General features: G+C 38.2%; 1 protein-coding gene across 30 annotated transcripts in view; it reads left to right on the top strand.

Moving 5' to 3' along the window:
• The window catches only part of EPB41L3 (erythrocyte membrane protein band 4.1 like 3), a 198,112-nt gene that overhangs the window by 158,279 nt on the left and 17,282 nt on the right, over nt 1–22,551 (top strand). For 14 of the 30 annotated variants that reach the window (XM_073331510.2, XM_073331503.2, XM_073331501.2 and 11 more), the window contains 7 exons: nt 2,611–2,708; nt 5,742–5,917; nt 9,716–9,933; nt 13,946–14,509; nt 18,721–18,774; nt 20,691–20,726; nt 21,407–21,598. In XM_073331510.2, the coding sequence (XP_073187611.2) occupies nt 2,611–2,708; nt 5,742–5,917; nt 9,716–9,933; nt 13,946–14,509; nt 18,721–18,774; nt 20,691–20,726; nt 21,407–21,598 (1,338 nt within the window). The remainder of the gene's footprint in view (nt 1–2,610; nt 2,709–5,741; nt 5,918–9,715; nt 9,934–13,945; nt 14,510–18,720; nt 18,775–20,690; nt 20,727–21,406; nt 21,599–22,551) is intronic. The other 16 variants (XM_073331513.2, XM_073331524.2, XM_073331521.2 and 13 more) reach the window with 7 other exon arrangements.

Below are 22,551 nucleotides of genomic sequence, written 5' to 3'. Positions count from 1 at the left end.
AGTTGTTAAAACATTAGAGCAACAAATAGTTGAGAGGCACTAACCACATAAATCTTTCTCCTAAATCTCCCAAGTCCTTTCTTAAAAAGTCTGTTCTGTACTACAATGCATAGAGCAGCCATCTTAATCAATAAACTCTCACTCCTCATTCGGAGTCCTAACAAACTATTCCATCACCACCCAAGCCGGGATTTCAAGACAGGAATCAGGAGAATGTATGTGTATATATTTGTAGAGATGTGCAGATATGTACATACGGGTAATGAAGCTATATAGGTAGAGAAAATGAATTTGAAACTGTATCTAGACAAACTGGAGAAATGGTCTGAAGTAAATAGGGTGAAATTCAATAAGGACAAATGCAAAGTACCTCACTTACGAAGGAACAATCAGTTGCACATGTACAAAATGGGAAATGACTGACTATGAAGGAGTACTGCAGAAAGGGATCAGGGGGTCATAGTGGATCACAAGCTAAATGTGAGTCAGCAGTGTAACACTGTTGCAAAAAAAGCAAACATAATTTTGGGATGTTGTGATGGGGTGGACTAGGCCTTGAGGCCCGCTGCTGGAGGCTTTGTGGCCCTGCCACACTCCACCCCAGAAAAGGACAATAGAGAGGTCCTCCAGACTGCCTAGAGCGGCTGTGTAGGAAGCAGCCAATCAGGGCCCAGTGGGTCAGTATAAGAAGAGCTGCAGGGCAAGAGTGAGGTTCAGTTCCTTGCTAGAATTGGAGGAGTGTACATGGTGTGTGCTGGCTGAGGGAGCTGCAGGATCTTGGATGAGGTAGTGCTGCCAGAAGCCAGGGAGGGTGAGGAGCCCTGAGCTGGTTGCGGGGACTCCATCAGGACAAGGCCCTGAGGTAAGGGTGAAGATGGCATGGGGCCACAGGAAAGGCCCAGGGAATTAGAGCAGTAGCACAACTTAGGCTATGTCTACACTACCATGGTAAGTCGACCTACACTATGCAACTCCAGCTACGTTAACTCTCCCATTGGCTTACCTTACTCTTTTTGTCAGGGGCAGAATACAGGGGTCGATTGTAGAGCGATCTGCTGTCGATTTGGAGGGTCTTCACTAGACCCGCTAAATTGACCGCCGGTGGATCGATCTCAGAGGGTAGATCCTGGCTGTAGTGTAGATGAAGCCTGAGATAAAGGGACAGAGTGACAGCTGCTATCTACAGGGTCCCTGGACTGTGACCTGGAGTAGTCAGCAGTTCCCCCAACCTCCCCATTAGTCACTGGGGGAAGTGGCTAAACACTGAGTTACCCCAGAGTGGGAGCTGAAATGTAGTAGCCCAGTTGAAGAGCTGGGGCCACAAGGGCCCTGAGAGGGCAAAGACATTGCCTCCAGGGAAGGAGCCCTGGGGCACCACTCTATTCCGGAGCAGGGTCAAACTGAGGCATTACTGAGGGAGGACCCTGTGGGACTTGTACCCCAAAAGGGATTTGCTTTGCTTTTAACACACAGACAGACTGTGTGTGACTTGGCTGGACGGCTGAGTCATCAAAGACACACCACAGAGTGCAGGCGCACACACACTTGGCCAGGGGCGGGGGCACGTGGGCTCGCGAGAAGTGAGTGTGCCCTGTTATAGATGTATTAGCAGGAATGTTGTAAGCAAGACATAAGAAGTAATTGTTCTCTGCGCTGATTAGGCCTCAATTGGAGTATTGCGTCCTATTCTGGGTACCACATTTCGGGAAAGATGTGGACAAACTAGAGAAAGTCCAGAGAAGAGCAACAAAAATTATTAAGGGTCTAGGAAACATGACCTATGAGTGAAGATTGGAAAAAAAATAGGTTTGTTTAGTCTGGAGAAGAGGAGACTGAGCGGGGACATGATAACATTTTCATGTACATAAAAGATTGTTACAAGGAGGAGGAGGTAAATTGTTCTAGTTAACCTCTGAGGATAGGACAAGAAGTAATGGGCTTAAATTGCAGCAAGGGAGGTTTAGGTTGGACTTTAGGAAAAACTTCCTAACTGTCAGAATAGTTAAGCACTAGAATAAATTGCCTAGGGAGGCTGTGGAATCTTTGTCACTGGAGATTTTAGGAGCAGGTTAGAAAAATACCTGTCAGGGATTGTCTATATAATACTTAGACCTGCCTTGAGTGCAGGGGACTGGACTAGATGACCCCTCAAGGTCCTTTCCGGTTCTGATTCTATGATTAGAAAACATGCTTTGTAGCAATAGACTCAAGTAGCTCAATCTGTTTAGCTTAACAAAGAGAAGCTTAAGGGGTGGTTTGATTACAGTCTATAAATACTCACACAGGGAACAAATATTTGATAATGAGCTCTTCAAAAAATTAGCAGAGAAAGGAATGGCTGGAAGTGAAGCTAGACAAATTCAAATTTGGAAATAAGGTGAAAAATTTTAACAATGAGGGTAATTAACCAGTGGAACAAGTTACCAGGGGTTGTGGTGGCAATTTTTTTAATCAAGGCTGGATGTTTTTGTAAAAGAGCCATGCTATTTCCAAAACGAATTAATTTAGGAAAGTGCTATGGCCTGTGTTATGTAGGAGGTCAGGCTAGATGATGACAGTGGTCCCTTCTGGCAATCTATAACTACTCAGTTTTTCTTTCTTTTTACCTAGTTTGAACAGTTTGAAAGCACTATTGGGTTTAAGTTGCCAAATCATCGTGCTGCAAAGCGTTTATGGAAAGTATGTGTTGAGCACCATACATTTTTCAGGTATGTGGGGTTTTCTTCCTAAAGGTTTAGAATAAAGCCTGACCGGAAAAAAAAAAAAAAGAACAATTGTGCTAATACGGCTAAATGACTTGGGATAAAATTATTACCTTTCTGATTGCTGATCTGGAACCATATTTGGAAAGATTACTATTCCCAAAGTATTTGTAATGCTTCACCAAAATTATTCCAACTGTGGCAGGTCCTTAATTGGACCTTAAAATATCACATGATTTTGATTGCCAACTTGACGTTTTTCATTTCATGTGCACGATGATGTTATCAGCTAACGCAGGGGTGGCCACCCTGAGCCTTAGAAGGAGCCAGAATTTACCAATATACATTGCCAAAGAGCCACAGTAACACATCAGCAGCCCCCACATCAGCTCCACCCCTCCATCCCCCGCTCCCAGCGCCTCCCACCCACTGACAGCCCCACCGATCAGCGCCTCCTCCTCCCTCCCCACACCTGCCAATCAGCTGTTTTGTGGCGTGCAGGAGGCTCTGGGGGGAAGGGTGAAGAAGCGAGGGCACGGCAGGCTCAGGGGAAGGAGTGGGAAAGGGTGGAGTGGGGGCGGGGCCTGTGGCAGAGCCAGGGATTGAGCAGTGAGCACCCCCCGGCACATTGGAAAGTTGGCACCTGTAGCTCCAGCCCCGGAGTCGGTGTCTATACAAGGAGCCGCATGTGGCTCCGGAGCCACAGGTTGGCCACCCCTGAGCTAACATTTGTCTGACACCTACAGTTAATGGGCTGATTGGAAATTTGGCCCATAATTTCTGTACCCGTTCTCTTTCATACACACACAACTTGTGTTGCAACTGGAAAAATTTTGGCAGACTTGAGTAAAAGTAAAAAAAAATGAGATTTTTGGTTGAATTAAATATGAAACTGCGGAATTCAATCGTGATTCTTGGGATACATATGTAAATGTTTTAATGAACTTATTTTGTCCATCCCATAATTTTAATTATTTAATGTTCCTTGGGCACCTGAGGGATTTAGCAGCTGTGAAGATACAGCCAGGCTTTTGTCACCCGAAAATGCCTGAGAGACAGGTTGGGAATGTGGGAGAAACACACTAGTTGGATGTTTTTACTAAGATAATAAGCAATGGGACATTTAGTAATGTTTACCTATGAGAGTGGGATTTTCAAAGGCACCAAATGCATCCAGTTCCCATTGAAAATCATCTGATTCTGTTGGGTGCTCTTGAAAAATCCCACCCTAAATTAACACCTTTACATTTTAAGGTAACACACCATTGAAATGAATGGGGGATTTCACACCTTTCTGAGAGCTGTTGTTTCAGGCTGTCTGTAGACTCGGGCAGATATCGCTGCATTGGTTAGCAGGGTAGATTGATTTAAATCACTTCAATTTAAATCAACAGGCAGGAAACCTTGACTTAAATTATTGATTTTAATTGTCCTTTGCATTTGTACTTTTTATTTATTTTCCTAAAGAAAGGCTGATTCTTAGTGGTTGGTAAACATTAAAATAAGATGAATTGAAACTAAAGATATAGAGCCTTTATACTAAATTTGGTACTTCTTTTTTCTCACCAGGAGGGTATGCTATATCTATATAGATTTATTTAAGCAACTGTATAACTTAACTTACAGTCATCCAGCTTGTTAATTTTCTACATTTTTGTTATGTTAGAAATGGTAAATGAAGCATTTATTTACTAGACAATTAATTTTTTACTTGTGATTTGTGTCACATTCTGAATGGAAATTCAAATGCAAATAAAAATGCACAAAAACAGCATTTTGATTTTTTTTTAATTACCTTAAATGTTCTGGATACATAAGAAAAAAAAATTATTAAAACTTGTTTTGTGTTTAAAATTAAGAAAATATTCTCTATAATTAGTGAATTGAACTGATTGTTTCTGATCATCGTCCTTCTAGATTTTAGAATTAGTAGATCTTATCCTTTCACACCTAGTTTTTTATTCATAGATTGGAAGAGGAAAACTAGCCTTCTTGCTTTGTCAACTCCCAGTTGGTTTCTTAGCTTTGAGTGAACTAGTAGTTGTACTGAACTAGTGAAATAAACTGAAAGAATATATTCTCTCTGCACCTGCAGAAGTGACTACTGCTGTCACAAGCTTGTTTAGCCCTTCAAGGAACGCTAGTTGCCTAGCAGCAGTTTCCACCAATTCAGTGGATTGATTTTCTTCATGACTTGGCAGCAAACATGTACTGCTTAATATTATTTTTTGTATTTAATGTAAATGATTTTAATATAATACAGTAAATTTGGGCTTTAACATAGGTTTTGAATTTCTAATTTCATTTTAAACTGGTTTATTGTTTAAAAATAAACCCGTATTTAATTTAAATTAAAAAATCTGATTATTTTATTTTTTAAGTCATCAGTTTTTATCCATCCTGTTGATTACATTTGGTTGACATTTGGAAAGTTTCTTTGCAATCACACGGGGAAAAAATGTGTTACTCCCCTCCCCCACCCCAAAGGAAAGATTAGTTTTCGCAGTATGACTCCATGGTAAGAAGGGGATTCCACTAGCCATGTAATTGCAGAGTACAGGGGGCCCCAACATCTGTATGCATGTAGGGCCTTGTGTACATTGGGAATCTGGCCTGACTGCAGGGATCGATGGCTAGTCTCCAGTGTAGCTGTATCAACAAAAACCTCAAATGTACGCAAGGGCCTTATCCTGTTTTCAAGCAGCATAACTGACAGTCCCCAAGAACATGGAATCTTTGTTTCTCTTTTTGATGATTATAAAAAACAGTGCTGAGGTGTATCTCTTTATTTTAATAAAAGAAGAGATTCATTCATTAGATAACCTGTTTCTCCCCATAAAGACTTTGTGAAAAATTCAGCCTTTCTGTATATCATTACAAAATTACTTAGCCAACGTTGAGGGCATGCTCTATGTTTCCCTTTACACAGAGGTTTACAGAACAAAGATAAAGATACACAACATTTTATGCGGTTTTTTTAATCCATAAAATAAATTCTTTGTGTTTGGAATAATATTTTTACTGTTCTGTGTGTATTAGGCTGTTGTTACCAGAGGCACCGCCAAAGAAATTCCTTACACTGGGTTCCAAATTCCGCTACAGTGGAAGAACACAAGCCCAAACCAGACGAGCCAGTGCACTAATAGACCGTCCTGCACCTTACTTTGAGCGTTCTTCCAGCAAACGTTATACTATGTCTCGCAGCTTAGATGGGGGTAAGATGCTCTTAATTGTCTTCCTCGGAGTTTTGTCACAAATTATAATGGTAAAGGACAGTGCTAGAGAATAGCTATAAACCTCTTGTGATCTCATATCCCTTCAGCTTCTGCTGAATGAGACTTGTAAGTATATTCACCATGATTCTTTATTGTAAGTAGATAGCCTTTAAATAAACACATTGGCCCTTCTTCTGCTTTTAGTAACTTTGCACAATCTGTAGCATAAGACTTATGTGGCAAGAGAACCAAACATTTTTCTGTATTGTTGTTCATCTAAGTGGATTTTAAAATGTTTTGATTCTGGACAGATGTTACGTGATGCTAAACAGTCACACCACTGAGCACCTTTCTCCAGTTAAACAAGCAGGGTGCGATTTTCAAAGGCTCCTAAGTCACTTAGGCACCTAAGTCACCAAGATTTTCAAAGGCCCCTAAGTCACCAAGTCCCACTGACTTTCAAAAGAAGCTGTTCTCCTCTGTCACTCTGGGCCTTTGAACGTACCATGCGCAGTCAGTTATATGTAGCCATGTCTGGATTAGGAAGTTAATGAGCTAGTTATTGTCTTGAACTAAAGGGCTGGCCAGCTCCCCCTTGCTTACAAGTGCATGGACTGTATCCTGGAACCAATGCCCATCTGTTGGCTACTGGTGTATAAGGAGCACAAAGTATGTTGGGACAAGACATAGAAATAGCACCCTGGTGACTTCTGCTCCATAGTGCTCATTTTAGTTACAGTAGAACCTCAGAGTTACAAACACCTCGGGAATTAAGGTTGTTCGTAACTCTAAAATGTTCATAACTCTGAACAAAACGTTATGGTACTTTCAAACGTTTACAACTGAATATTGACTTAATACAGCTTTAAAACTTTACTATGCAGAAGAAAAATTCTTCTTTCCTTCTTTTTTTTAATAGTTTACATTTAACACAGTACTGTACTGTATTTGCTTTTCCCCCCGTCTCTGCTGCTGCCTGATTGTATACTTCTGGTTCCAAATGAGATGTGTGGTTCACTGGTCAGTATGTAACTCTGGTGTTCGTCACTCCGAAGTTCTACTGTAGGAAGAATCTCAGCAGGCATTCCCAGCAGCAACCTGCATAGGCCAACTCCCCTCTCGACGCCTCCTGGCTCCCAGCTACAAAGATGTTTCTTACCATTCACCTTGCTATCCAGACAGGATGAGGCAGAGGCCCAGTTCCCATGTGCTTCCTATGGTGTACCTGATCTCTACAGGAGAGCAAGAATCCCTTGCACTGAGAGTTCCCTTTCTAGGCCTCAAGAGGAAAAGAGATGATCTTGAGGGAGAGCAAAGATTCCCTTTGCTCCATCAGCTTTTTAATCCAGCCAGAGAAGGAGAAGAACAAACTTCCTAGCCTTTGAAGACTGTGAAAGGCACCCAGCCTCGTATGCCCCTTCCCTTCAAGATACGTTGCAGATGCACTAGCCAGAAAAAGGAATGAGTGAGTGCCTAGTGGAGTGGGTGAAGTTAAGCTGGGTGTGAGGAATAGCGAGCGAGAGATTTGAGTGCGCATGCAGAGGTGGACCGTGAGAAGGAGAGGTTAAGGCTGGGGTAAATACATAATTTAAAAAATAGTGAACAGAAATATGTGAAGTTGAATGGAAAACAGTTACAATAAAATACAGCTGTTGTCAGATTTTACATAGATAAAAACTCTTGCTGTCTTTCCCATCTTGGAATGTTACTAGTCCATTCCTGCCAGTGATGACTTTTTTATCCTGGACTCATAAAGACTCTTCTGAAGAACACTTCACAGAGTATGGGACGCACTAAACCGCATGTACAATAGTTTAAAATAATTGTTTGGAGGTTATATCCCTGGAAACATCCTTCCTGGGCTGCATTCCTCAGCCCCATCACTGCAAAGTACTTTTGTATTTTGGGGGCTGTTCAAAAGTGTTTGCACAGGCTGCTAGCATCTGCCCATCAGTGTGTAGCAAACCAGCATTCAAAGTTTTCTCCAGGATTTAGATGAATTATAGGTTTCGTACGAAGGTTGTAATTTAATTTTCTGCATGGAAATGGCATAAGAATAAGATAGAAGTTCACAGGTGAATCATTTCTCTTCAGTGAGTAACAAATAGCATTTGTTTCTTATTTCCAGTCTAGCACAGCTGCTTAGCATGATATGAGATACAGCTTTTTACATAAATTAATTCAGATTATGTAATATTAAGGATAATATGGCATAGGTTAGTATTACTTCCTTCCTCCTTCTCTGTAGCTCATGGAAATCAAGGTTCTGCTTCTCCTTTAGGTTAAACCAGCATGCTGTTCAGAAACCTAAACTACTTGGTCAGTTTTTAGTACTGTACTGTTTCACCCCACATTCATAATTGGTTTCTGAATATTTCTTTTGTGCGAAAAAAGTATTTTAAGAAGCTTTATTTGAAATGACTGCATTTTTAAAAAATGAATGCTGACAAAAGGATATCACAAATGCTACACAGATGATACATAATGAAGACTACTGAGGTTAGGGAAAAAATCTGTGATTTAAACATATTAGTGACAATCCCTCACTTCTCCCCATGAAATGGATGCAAACGGTGCTTATTTTTCGTTAATTTGGATCCTTCTAATTCTCATATGCTTCATGCTGGTTACCAAGCAACTAGTGACCTGACTGCTGTGCATGTGTCTCCAAGCACAAATTACCCTTCTGTGTTATTTTATTTTATTTTATTTATAATATCCAAACAGTCCCCCAGGTCATCTAAGAGACAAGAAATCTGAAATGCTTTCTTACGAGTGTAGTAGGATCTGCAAGGTTTAAAAATATATTAATTTGCATAGATACACCTACTGGGGTGGCATTCATTCAGATTTTCTCATGAAAATTGTTATGTAATGCAAATCTGACTATAACATTCAGCATTGTGTGAAATTGCAGGATCAGGGCTAGTGTAAACTTTCACATGTGATAATAACCTTATGGGTGTGAGCAATCCCATTAGATTAGGACCTGCTTATATGCATAAAGTTATTCCTGTGCAGGATCTAGGCATATAGTTGTATTGTATTTGTTAATCCGCTACTTCTTTTGGAATCATTAATATGTATTTAGGTTTATAGATTATTGAACATTTAAGACCTCAAATACTGAGAAAAGCCATATCCTGTTTGGCTTAATCACATAGATAGTCAATGGACCTGAACACAATATTTTTGCCATCCTGTTTTTGAGGCTGTGGGCATATTTGACTGTCAGATTTTAATTCTGAATAATAATAATATTAAGAGAGAAAAGCTGTTTCTTGCTTCTCAGATGTTATGCATGTGTTACATTAAGAATGTCATTTTGTGAAATGCAGTGCAACGATATACAATGCATTTGATTTGCATTAAGTTATATTGTAACAGAGATTCAAAAAAGTCCTTTGTTCCTCTACCCATGGCTGAAGTCAGTTTTTTTTTCTTACATTCCTGGCCTACTAATATGGCAATGCACTAATTTCATTCAGATATTAAATCATGGTAAGCGCTTTAACAGCTTACTAACAGTTCAAAATAATGCGTAATGCATGCATTATGAATGTAGTGTGTGTATACACATACATCTGAAAAATGTATGTATGTCTATACAACCCAGACCTTTAAAGTAAGCACATAACACTTTTATTTAAGTATATATGCATGTTTGTGGATTCCTGAAATACGATATTTTAATGTTTTCAGCAAAATAATGTTTTACAAACCCAGCTTCTAATTTTATTCAGATCTGCAGAACAAGCTATTTCAGACTTGATCTCTTTAAATTATATTTGCTTTTAGCATCAGTGAATGAAAACCATGAAATGTACATGAAGGATTCTATGTCTGCTGCAGAGGTTGGTACTGGCCAGTACGCCACAACAAAGGGCATCTCTCAAACCAACTTGATAACCACTGTGACGCCAGAGAAAAAAGCAGAGGAAGAAAGAGATGAGGAAGAGGGCAAAAAAAAAGGAGAGGAAATCGCTCCAGTCTCTGCAATACGCCATGACACAAAGGTAATGTTTTCAGGTTTACTATTTAACTTACCCAGCTGTGAAGTACTTGGTGCACCACAGTAATTATTAGAGAGAGAAGCAAAATTCAGTAAGGATAAGAAGAAGCATAATGTGTATTAAACGCATAACAAGAAAACAGTGTATGGTGCCGTGTGTTCTCTGTGAGTGAGTAGGTGATGTGTTTAAAGTTAATTCATGCTTTCTGCTATTTGATTTAGAAACAGTTTGGTTTAGCAGTCAGTGTGATCTGACTTTCAACAGGGAACATCTAAAAGGAGTGGCATTTACGTAATACACTTTTGCTCTTTCTTTTGTGTTTTTGTTTTATTTATTTATTTTTGTTCATTTTTGAATGGGCAGCAATATTTTTTCAGGTTTTTTTGCACAGTTCAGTGTTTGAAGAACCACTTGGGGGTTTTTTCTGGTCACATTCCATACCTCAGCACATACTTAATGGGCATATATTCTCTACACCTAACTGTTCAGCACTAGTGTACTGTAGCATGTTTTTTTCTGGCTTAGTAAGGTGTTGGCTTCCCTTTTGTGTAGCTTTGCACTGAAAAGCCTATTTTTACTGGCATTTCTCTACTCCTCAGTCATGTGGTATAGATTTCTGTCATTCACCACATCCCATCCTCCTCTTCCAATAACTCTGGAATTCAGCTTGCTCTATTCTTGATAAAGTGTAAATCAAACAGAGCAGATGCTGTACTTCAGAGATTAGCACTGAGGAAAAGGCATGTAGAATCGGGAAATATGCAGCCAAACAATCTTCCTGTTCCCCTACATCAGAAAAAAACAGCATGTGAAATATTTGTATCTAGGATATAATGCAAAGGGATATTTCGTGAACTTTGATGCTCCATATTAAGGAGTACATTTTCAAAAAGGGTGAGGGCCCAGCCTTTCTGCTTAGAAGCACAAAATTGCACCCCCACGTTTTATAACCCCCACAAAATGAATTATGGATACAAATCTGAGAGCTTGCACTTCTCACTCCCTGAGATATGCCTGCAATGAGGTAAGTAATTGGAGGTTCGAGTCCCTAAACAGACACCTGCAATTAAGTTGCAGGTGCAAAAATTCAGGAAAAAATTTACAGATGCAAATTGTACCCCAAAACCGAGACCATCCTTTAGAGCTCTCTTTTTAAAAAATAATACCTTTGTAATTTTTAACATGGATTGTGAATGGAAAAGACTATATTGAAATTCAAATGTATGGGAGAAAAAAAGAAATGTCCACTGGAAATAAATGCTGTCCCTATAGGATTGTTAACTTAGGTCAAGCAGGAGGGTGAGCTGCAGTTCAAAGGAGACATATAGCTGGAAATTGCTAATGAGAGTTTCAGAAGAACATTGTTACTTACCCACCCCCAGAATACATAATTTATTTTCCAAAAATAAAAATTGTGTTTAAGTAATCAATTAAGTAATGCAATTTTAAAATATTATTGAAGACCCAGTTCGGTTTCTATTGAGGACCATGGGAGTTTTGCAGTTGACCTAAATGGGTATACGGTTCAGGCCTGAAGAAGCAACTGAACCAATTTTCAATTTGTTTCTTATTCAAAGAAATCTAAACTTTTGTATATAGTTTTTCAGCTTTTCTGATAAGGAATTTTACAGTTTGAATTAAGCATTGCAGGTCTAACTAGTGTACCAGGAGAAATTCTAAATGTTCATTCTCCAGGCATGTAAATAAATGCATTAAAATATTACTGGCAGAGGAAAAATTTACAAATTATGACTTTTGGCTTCATATTGTAAAGAAATATTTGTGTGCATATATCACATAAAGTAATTTCATCCAAATTTAATCTGTTTGGACACTTCAGAACAAGTATGGACTTGAACATAGCACTTGAACATGAAATTATTGGCAGATAGTTAAAAAAGGAATTCATTTTGAATAATGTTTAAAATTGATGTTATATTAAACTTAAGTATCTAAAATTTATAAAATGCTTTTTACTTACTTGTTTTTTTAAATTCTGGAATGCTATGAAATTGAATGCATCATTACCTAAACTAACTGGAATCAGGAAGTGTGTAGTTATGTGATCTGTTTGAAGACTAGGCTAAAGGAAAGTAATGGGGAAAAATCTGTGTTTTTTTAAATGTAAATGTTCATCTTAAGGGGACCAGCTCCTGCTACTAAAATACGTAGTAAGGTTTACACATAGTAACCAGTGATTGCAGGATATGGCATTAAGGCCCCTTACCTTCCAGTTGGCTCTGTTGCAGGTGCCTGTTCCCACATGGAGCTGGTTTTGGGATCCAGGTGTAAGACTGTAAATGCATGTGAAATGTAGAAAACTGATCTGGGAAGACAGTAATAATGGGTGCAGTTCAAGTTGTCGCAGTTTGGGTAATGGAGCTAGTTCTCTGTTCCATTTATTCACAGTGGTCCATATTGAATTTGACCCAACATGTCTAAAAATAAACAAACATTATGCTAAATCTACTGGCCCTTTTTTTTTTTTTTTTTTTTTTTTTAAGAATGCCAGTGAGAGGCTACAAGGGAATATGATAGTTTCACAGCGCACTAATAGAGTGCATTCCCTCATGGCAACTCGCACCATTGTCTTGTCTTATTTGTTTACATTTTAAATATTTTGTTGAATGCCCTTCTAACGTTCTTGCATCTCAATGAAAGAGTAGTAAATCCTGCCTGTTCTTCATAGGTAGAGCGAACTTTCTAGCAAGAGTATTGGCTGCATTTTTTTGCCTGTGCATAAAGGGTAGAAAAAAAATCACTCTTCTAGCGCAAAACCAGAGGGATTTGGCTTTGTATGGAATTCAGCCCTTACCCCCAAGGCTCATGTAGCTAGAATCCTAGCACATAGACTGCAATGACATTCCCTTGCACAGCCAATGAGGTGCTGTTGGGGACATTGCATCTGCATAGCCAAGGATCCTATGTCCCCTCCTCCAGTCTGCTCCCAAACCTCCTGTACCTAGTGGCCTGTTTGGGGCCAGTGCAGTTGCTCTTTCCAGGGGATATTGAAGTCACACAGTGTACTCGTGTAGCCCTTGGTGAGGAGGGCCATTCCTGAGCCTTCTGAAAAGTTATTTAGAACTATTATTTGATTATTAGATGAGGCTTCTTTCCATGTGGCCAAATTGATTAGGCCCCAATCACAAAACAAAAGTGAGACAAGAAATTTAAATACACTGAGCAAATCTTCACCTGTTGTAAAGCTAGCTGAGGATCTGTCCCACTGTGTTCATCTACTGAGTATGATTTTTCTGCTTAGTTACCCACCCATGAAACTGGCAACGGCTGAGCTAGTAATTTTTCCCAAAACCAGAGTAAGTTTTCATTTTTGATCATCTTTAATTTTGGGACATTTTATTCTGTTAGATATTCTGTGGAGGAGACTTGGGAAAAGACTATTGAAAGCCTTGATTTTTCAGTCATTTTGGGGGAGATTTTCAAAATCTCGGATGACAAACACCTAAATGTCTTTTGTGCTTTTGAAAATCTCCCACTTTGTGTTTAGTCCTTGCCCAGGCTAATTTCCCACTGACTTGACTGAGTAAGGACTGCAGGACATGTTGTCATAAGCAGAATAGTTATTAGAAGTTCTTTCCCTTGTTTCAATGCCTTTTTTTGTTTGGGGATTTTTATGTTTGTTTTTAGAGTTTTTTTGTTGTTATCCATGTACTTCATGTTTGAAAGCACTTATGATAGATGGGAATCCACAGTATCTGGAGGTGCACATAGACTAGGTTCCTTTAAAGGACTTTTATTTAAATTGTGTACTACGTATGACTGGACAGACAAATGTTGAATGAAGAAATTGCTTTTGTAAGCTGCAACCCTCCATCACTAATAATTGGCATGCGACTTGAGAATTCGTCTCATTTAACGCAGTGAAAAGCTTTGGTGTTAAAATTCTGTTTTGTGAGTTTTGTATATATAAACACAGAAGAAAATTAACTAATTACAGTTTTCTTTTTGTCCTTTTGCTTCTGCACCTTGTTTGCTGGTCTTTCTCTTTCATCAGTCATCTTTGCTTGGCACTGATTCATTTAATTCCTCATCAACCTCACAGTCTGGTCCCCCTGTATTTTCAACAAAGCTTCGTAGGAGATGTAAGGAGAATGCTCAAAACCCATTAAGTTATGAGTCATCTAAAGACATTATGCAAATGCACAGTGAGTCTGACTTGGAATCTGATAGAAAAGGAAGAGTTTGCTCTGATGAACAAGACATGGCTTTTAGCTATAAGCAAAAAGCTGGTAACAGCGGAACACTGTTTTCCTTCTCCTTGCAACTTCCAGAGTCATTTCCTGCTCTCCTGGATGATGACGGCTACCTTTCCTTCCCTAACCTCTCTGAAACCAACTTCCTGCCTGAAAGCGTGCAGCATTACCTTCCCATCCGATCACCATCCCTTGTGCCTTGTTTCCTTTTCATCTTTTTCTTTCTGCTATCTGCCTCATTCTCAGTGCCATATGCTCTCACTCTCTCCTTTCCTCTGGCTATGTGCCTCTGCTACCTGGAGCCCAAGGCGGCCTCCTTGAGTGCCTCACTTGACAATGACCTGAGTGACAGTTCAGAGGAAGAGGTGTGTACCTCGGCATAGAACACACTTCTTTTTGTGTTCAGTGCTTTAGTCCTAAACAGTGTTAGAATGCTGCAATAGTGGTCCTACTTTCAGAACCTCATTTCTGTCTGTGCTGATATGTAAGAGTTTTTTGTGTTGGGAGTGCAGCTTGGGTCCCAGGGTTAGGCACAACACTGTGAATGAGGTAACAGCTTGGTTCAAACTTTATCAGTTGTGCAGTGAATTACACTTACGATTTGCCACAAATCAACTCTAAAGAACAATATCTGAAATCTCTCTTTCTTCCAATCAGTTTTTTTCCCAGTTAATACTAGTTTTTACTAAAGACAGTAGAAGAGTTGTTTAAATAGCGAGTAGTTAAATACAATTGCATGCATAGTTACATATCAAACAACTAATAATTGGAACTATCCCCAATTTTGGGGGTGCTCAGAATCCAAACCAGAGTCAGAATTTTGAAAATGGCCTTTAATTTTGTAACAGGCAAAGCAAAATCCCCAGTTCCTAATATCCCAAACTTTGAATGTCAAAATCTGGATCTGGTCTTTGTGGCTTGATCCTGTCTCTACTGTAGATTCAGCTAGTATCCCATTCAGTGCAGCATTCCACTGAAAATTTGCATTGGTACGTTTTTCCAATGCAATGGTAGCATTTCCTAGTTACCACTTGGTGCTTTAAATTAGCACTACCAGAATTAGTGCTTTCTGTCAGTAAACTGAATGGGCTTATAACAAAATACAGCTAAAGCAATTTGCCTGGCAACAAGATCTGTAGTGCTGGTGAGAAATTTGGATGTCATTACATAGAAGTAGAAGAAGAAGAAAGGGAATCTACTTGATTGTGTAACAGATACTGAGTGATTGGTACCTATTTTACTCCTGAGCCTTTCGATGCTGACAGAGTAAAAGCATGGGGTCAGATTTTTAGAATCTTTAGATGCACAACTACACACTTGTTTTGTGCACACAATTGTACTGTCCTTGCAGACACAAATCAGGTAGTTGCATATATAAATTACCATTAGCCATTTGTACATGCAGTTATTAGTCTGACTTGCATTGTATGCACATTCTGTTCGCCTCTAAAGATTTTTAAAATCTGCCTCATGAGTTTCAGCAACATTTGGCCATAGGATTGTGATTCCCTTTTGTGGAATGCCAGAGTTACATCTGTTTGCACCAAAACATTTTCTTTAGATGTTCTTGGTTCCAGTCTTTAAGGAAAAAAAACTGCAATTTAGGATGAAAGGCATCCAAGATCAATTTTACTATCTCATTTCATGTCTTCACTTTGAGATAGCATTAAATTTCAACTTACAATAGCTCTGCACTCAGATGATTATAATAGTAAAAACATAATAATATATTGTCTATTATAGAAGCAGAGTGTATAGCCAAAAATAATAATAAAGCAGTGTTTATATAATCCATTTGTGTATTCTTCTTTCAGAAATGACCACCTCTTTTGATATTAGACTTAGTGGTCAAAGTGAATATCATCATAATAACAATGTGTAAAATAAACTTTGCAATTTAGTCCTTTTGTGATAATGGTTACCCCAGAATCAATACTTGTATGGCAAATTACACAGACTTGTGCCTAATCAAGGGTGTATTTCTTGTTCAAAATATTGCATGAAAGTTAATATGTTTTAAAGTTGGGCATGTCTGCATTACATCGGCAAAACAAATCACAGCAGTTATTGTCACAAACTAGAGGACAAGCAGCTGAAGCTTATCAGAATATAGCTATCTTTTTTCGTTCGTATTCCCTAGCCTGCCAATTAGTTCCAGCAGCTGCATATCATTCAGAGCACTACAGTTGGTCTATAATTTTAACCAGCCATTCTTTTAACTCTCTGTTCCTAGTGAAATCTGCCTTGCTGAGCCTCTTAAACCTCCATTTCACTGCTTTTTAAATGACTTCAAATCTTTATTTGACAAGTAGTTCAATAACATCAACTTTTAGCCTCTTGGTGTAGATTGGTTTATTAGTAGATTTGTCCATCGTGGTTATATACTGATTTCTGTATTTCATTTAGAATTTGTTTCATTAAGAAAGAAATAGAAAAAACCTCTCTGTATGAACGTGTACTTTTAGTTAACAGTAGTGTACCCAATGATGTGCATGACATATTTAAGAGCTACAATAAGTATCCTGCCCCTATGGACCGTATTCTGATAAAACTTCTTCTTTGACCACATTCTATCCTAAGACGTGCATCGGTGTCAGGCTGTGTGTCCAAAGGCAGAATTTGTCCCTTTACGTTTCATTAGCTGCTTGATCCACACTTTAGTGATTAAAATTCTTGACAGCCTTTTCTTTCCAATCGTAACTGTTGTAATAACAATCTGTGCCAAAATTTAGCATTACAGTGTCTTGGCCCCAGGCATTTTTTTATTTATTTTTAAAAAATACCTGGACTCCTCTATTCAGATGGTTTTAAGTTACAGGTGTAAATTGGATTTCAGTTATACTGTTTTAACTCAAAAACAGTTTTGCTTATAAAATTGTAATGATGTCTGACCTTTTAGTTAGTACAAAAAAAGAATGATTGCTTTACTAGCAAAGCAACTACTTTTACAGAATCTTTTTATAACACTTTATGTTTATAATCAATGTATTTTGATTTATGAATTATTCTGGCACTAAACTTTCATACAAAAAAAAGTAACCTGTCCAGTCAAATCCACTTACTAGAAAATTGTATATAGTATTTTGTATGTACCCAGTAGACCAAAATGACCTAACCAGTTCTGGCTAGCATATGAATAATGCACATTCTGTACCCTTTATTCAAAACAAGGAGTGATAGCCAAAGGCAAAGGAAGTATCAAAAGTGTTTTTAAGGTAACATTAAAATTGTCACAAACTGACTGAAGAAAGGAAATTCAAAGTTGAGTCTGACCTTCCATCCATACCTTCAACTGTGTTGCCTTTTTTCTCTCTCTTCATGTTGATGAGACTTAAGGATGAAGAGTATTGTCTTAACTATAAATTACTTGACTTTTATTACTTTATATATAGTCTTATGACCATTTATGATCCTTGGTCAGTTGAAGAACCTTCACTGATTTTAGTGAAAGTTGTGCATGCAGATCAAGGGCAGGTGACTTAATGGTACTTAATGATATTTAATTTTTGCTTTTAAAGTTGTTATTTTGATGATCTGCAAGCCTATTAACCATTTTAACAACCACCTCATGAGGAGTTACCTAAATTTGGCTCTATCTGTACTAACTTATTGACACTCATATTGTCTGTTCCAAGACGTACCTGACCGTGTCAATGTTCTACTTGTGCAGCCTGAAAAGTAGGCTTACATTAGGCTGCATGATGCTGTGCTTTGTTTCATTTTTACCACTTGTACTTGGTTTGGTTTTGGTTTGGGTTTTGTTTTTGTTTTTTTTTTTTGGGGGGGGGGGGGTTGGTCAGTATTTTTAATTGGAATGAAAAGTGTTTAAAATTGTATTCTTTTTTGAAATGGTAAGGTTGTCCCTGTTTAATATTAGAAACAATATTGGCAGCTCTATCTTGCCACTAGCAAATGGGGGGTGGGCCATCCACATGACATAGGTGGACTGTAGATAACTGTGTATATACTTATTTGAACTCCTTGGTAATGCAGACAGCCTCATAATGTTTAAATGTGGGGACAGTAATAAAATCTGTACAGATGAGGGGCTGAAAGTCAGGTGACTGTTAAAGTAGCTTTTTTATTTTAAAAAAAAATGATCATCTTTTCCCCCTTGAACTACAAAATCAAACACCGCAGTAACTATGTATACTAGCATAAACAATTGATTAACAGGATTGTATTTATTTATTTTTATGTTGTGAGGGAAAAGTTTGTTAATTATATATATTTTTACAAGGTTTTAGTTCTTTAAAAAAGCCACCTGGCTTTCTTAAGAGGAAAAACCTGTGATTCAATTAACATTTTTTCAGATAATGTTTTGTTGGGCTAATCAAGCTGTTATGGTAAAGCCATATACTGTGTACAGTATGTCTTGAGTCTTCCTCTGAGTCTGTTCTGTTTATTAAATATAGCATTTTTATGTTGCTTCTTTAAATTATATATGGTTTAAAAAGCCACGCCACAGAGATGTAGACTTAGCAATTCAAGCTGTGACCTGCATTTACTGACAAGTTGGGTTTATTCTTTATTCCTGCTTACTTCTTGGAACCTGGTTACTTGTGTAACAAAATAGACTGACAGTGAACAGACGGATACTGCAGCTGATGGTGAAACCACTGCCACAGAGGTTTGTACAGTCACCAGCATATAAGTTATCAAAGAATGTAGCATGTAGCTTCACCTCTTTCAGATCCTGTATATTAGCACTATTCTGTGCCTCTGTTGCTGTAGTTTAGATACCTTTCTGTATATGTGTGTGTGTTGAAGAGTTTATTTGATTCCTTAAGTTTCAAACATCCATTCTAGATTCATTTTATTTTGGGTTTCTGTTTGAAAATTCTGCTAAACTACTTTGTGTATTGTGTAGGTAACAGATGGTAGTAAAGTAACTTGAACAAATGCTGTTTTCTTGGGCTGTCGTGCTGACTGAAATTGAGTTATCCTGTTTTTAAGATGAACATGTTAAGGATAATTAAATGTATAAAAAGGGAGAACAGACAGATATTCAAAAGTTTCTCCTGGGAGAATTTTTCTCCTCCTGGAGTGTACTCAAGTTTGTACAATCATATCTGAGACTGGGCCTTGAATTCTGATTAACATATAACATTTATAATACATGTATTGTTACATGTGTTATTTTAAGAGGATGAAAATAAGTAGCTTAGCCCTCTTCCTCAAATAAACAAACAAACAAAAACTTAAAAATGTATACAATATAGTAAGTATACTGAATACACAAAATTCAGCCCTATTAAAACTCCAGTGAAGAGGGTGTAACTTCTATGGAGTTAATCGAGTTGCAACTGCATACACCAGGACTGAATTTGATACAATATGAGGTAAAGCCGCATAGTGTTATCACATACATTATGAAAGGGTTTCAAAATGATCCAATCACTATTTCAAATTATTATAATTAAAATCACCATCAGGGAAATATTCTGTATGCAGCATATCAATGGCAATCAAATCTTGCCTGTAAATACAGGAGACTTGAATTGAGTGATAAAGTGAATGTCAAATACCGAATTTGCAGTTATTTGAATAATTAAGTGTAAATTTAAAAATATCAACAAGAAAATATGGCCCAAAAATCAGCAGAACCCATTATGAAACTGTGACATTATGAATGTTGATAACCAGTAGGAAAAATATAATTCTGTATTAAGTGTTTCCTATCTAAAATTTTATTTTTAACTAAACAGAAATGATATATTGAAAACATTTAAGCTAAATTTTCACAGGTAGAGATTTTGGAACCCTGAACTTTTGAGTTCCCCAACATGGTGTCTTATTAGGGACCTGATTTTTCAGAAAGTGTTGAGCACCTGACAGCAAATAAGGGCCTAATTTTCAAATGTCTCAAGTTGGGCACTCACAAACTGAAGCAACTGAAATCATCAGTCACTTCAAAAAATTTAGGATCCCAGTGAATATGCCATTCCATAGTGCAGTTCCTAAAAGTGGATCCAGAGACAGTGTATACATAGTATAGTTAAAATGTGTGTATAAAAAAACTCACAGAGACAGAAAGAGAATGAATAAAATTAGTGAAATAGCATTTTATGGAATTAGATGATGCTTCAGCTTTGTAGGCAGCATTGTGCACTGTTACCCTGCTTCAAAGTTTATAGGAGACTGCTAGTGGACCATTATTTATAATTTTTAAACTCTTGGTGTCATGTAGATCTGAAGCTCTTACTATTAGCATTAAAGTATAATACATTACATCTCGGTAAGAAAGTCTGAATGCTGGCTCATAAATGAATAGAGGGGCCTGGGAATATTTGAGCACACAGACACACACAAAAATGAAGTTTTAATATCCTTTTTTCACATTTAGCAAGTTTAAAAGAAGGCTCTTGTATTAGATCTGAGAACTGTGCAAGATTGGGTTGATAAATGTGTCCACCCATTTCTCCAGTGCTCTCAGTGGAGAGAAAATGTGATCTTAGCATTATAAAATATATGGATCAGCTTTTGTCACCTTACATTGATTTGTGTTGGTAAGGTTTTGTTTTCAAATCTTTCCTGTGCTGGCAGTCGGATCAAGAGGAAGATGGAGATCTCAAGGCACAGGTAAAGAATGGAAGGCCATGCGCATTACTGAATTGTGGGTGTCCGCAGTGTTCATATCTCTCAGCATGCTATTTGCCAAGTCTCTGTAAAGCAATGCATAGAACAGCATTTTGTATCCTTTGAATATTGTGTCCCTTACCTTTCCCTTTCTTTTCACTTCTTTCAGAATAGTCTGATTAAGCGAATAAAGGGTGAAAATGTGTATGTCAAACATAGTAATCTTATGTTAGAGGTTGGTATTGTATATACCAGTGCATGTACTGTACATGTGTGTTGGTTTTAGTGGTAAACCTGTGGATCTGCACTATGCTGCATGAACCGTGTACTCCCACCTTCTAATAAATTAAATGGCTATTTTTTTCTCAGATTATGATGGCTTTCTCTACCTTGTTCCATAAATATCTGTGTGTGTATATATATGTTCAAAGTTTCTTTATCAGGTATAGCTTACAGTGTATATGGGTAAACTTAGGAGTATTTTATTGCTCACACGAACTAGATTTTTCTGTGCAGTTATCCTTCAAAATACCACATTTTCACAAGTGTTGTGTTAGTGCTGTGATCCCTGATCCCCTAAAATACTTACTACCTTCTTCACTAACCAATTTACACATTTTGATTTTTACATTTTGGCAGCTTAGGTGAATGTTACAAAATGCCCTTGTTTTTATATTATCCAGGAGCTAGACAAAAATCAAGAAGACCTGATGAAACACCAGACGAATATAAGTGAACTGAAACGAACCTTCTTGGAAACCTCCACAGACACTACAGTGTCTAATGAATGGGAGAAGAGGCTTTCGACATCTCCAGTTCGGCTTGCTACAAGACAGGAGGAAGCTCCGATGATTGAACCACTTGTGCCTGAAGAGGTCAGTGCCCACCTTTTCATCAGACTCAGAATCATAGAAATGTAGGGCTGGAAGGGACCTTGAGAAGTCATCAAGTCCAGCCCTCTGTGCTGGGGCACAACCAAGTAAACCCAGACCATCTTTAATAGATGTTTGTCCAACCTGTTCTTAAAAACCTCCAATGTTGGAGAATCCACAACCTCCTTTGGAAGCCTGTCCCAGAATTTAACTGCCCATAGAGTTAGAAAGTTTTTCCTAATATCTAATCTAAATCTCCCTTACTGCAAATAAAGTCCATTACTTTTTGTCCTGCCTTCAGTGGACGTGGGGAAGAATTGATCACAATCCTTTTTATAACAGCTCTTTAACATATTTGAAGACTGTTATCAGGTTCCACTCTCCCTCAGTCTTCTTTTCTCAAGACTAAACATTCCCAGTTCTTTAACCTTTCCTTGTATTCCTTGCGTCCTGAATTGGAAACAGTACTCCCTCTGAGGCCTCACCAGTACCGAGTAGAGCAGGAAATTACCTTCTTTGTCTTTCATACACACTCCTGTTAATATATCTGTCAACTGCTCTTGGAGCAGTCTCTCTAGGGGTCCCAGCTTTTTCCTAATTGGTCCTGTTAAATTCATCTGCACTTAAGCCAGTCTATAAATTCTTAATTTAAATTGAGTCTACCAGCCTTTAAACTCCAGGGCTTACAGTCTCCTTTTGTTAGTTTCTCAGAGGCCGCCTGTTGCCCCTCTTCTATCCCAGACCTTTCTGCCTCCTTTCTCTCTCTGTTCTCCATCCTTTATAGTTGGGCTTGTTTTCTTTATTGGTCCAACCTGTGGATGCATGTCACCACGATTGACAGTTCTAGCAGCTGTGCTAGGATGTGGTCAGCCTGATTACCTGTAAGCAGGAAAGACTCTCCTCTCCCTTCTGCCTATGCTCAGTATGGGGTTGCGAACCCCATTACATAACCCCAG

This window comes from Lepidochelys kempii, chromosome 2 (assembly GCF_965140285.1).
Source record: "Lepidochelys kempii isolate rLepKem1 chromosome 2, rLepKem1.hap1, whole genome shotgun sequence".
NCBI lineage: Eukaryota > Metazoa > Chordata > Testudines > Cheloniidae > Lepidochelys > Lepidochelys kempii.
The sequence above is the reverse complement of the archived record's forward strand: the minus strand, read 5'-3'. Positions and strand labels throughout refer to the sequence as shown.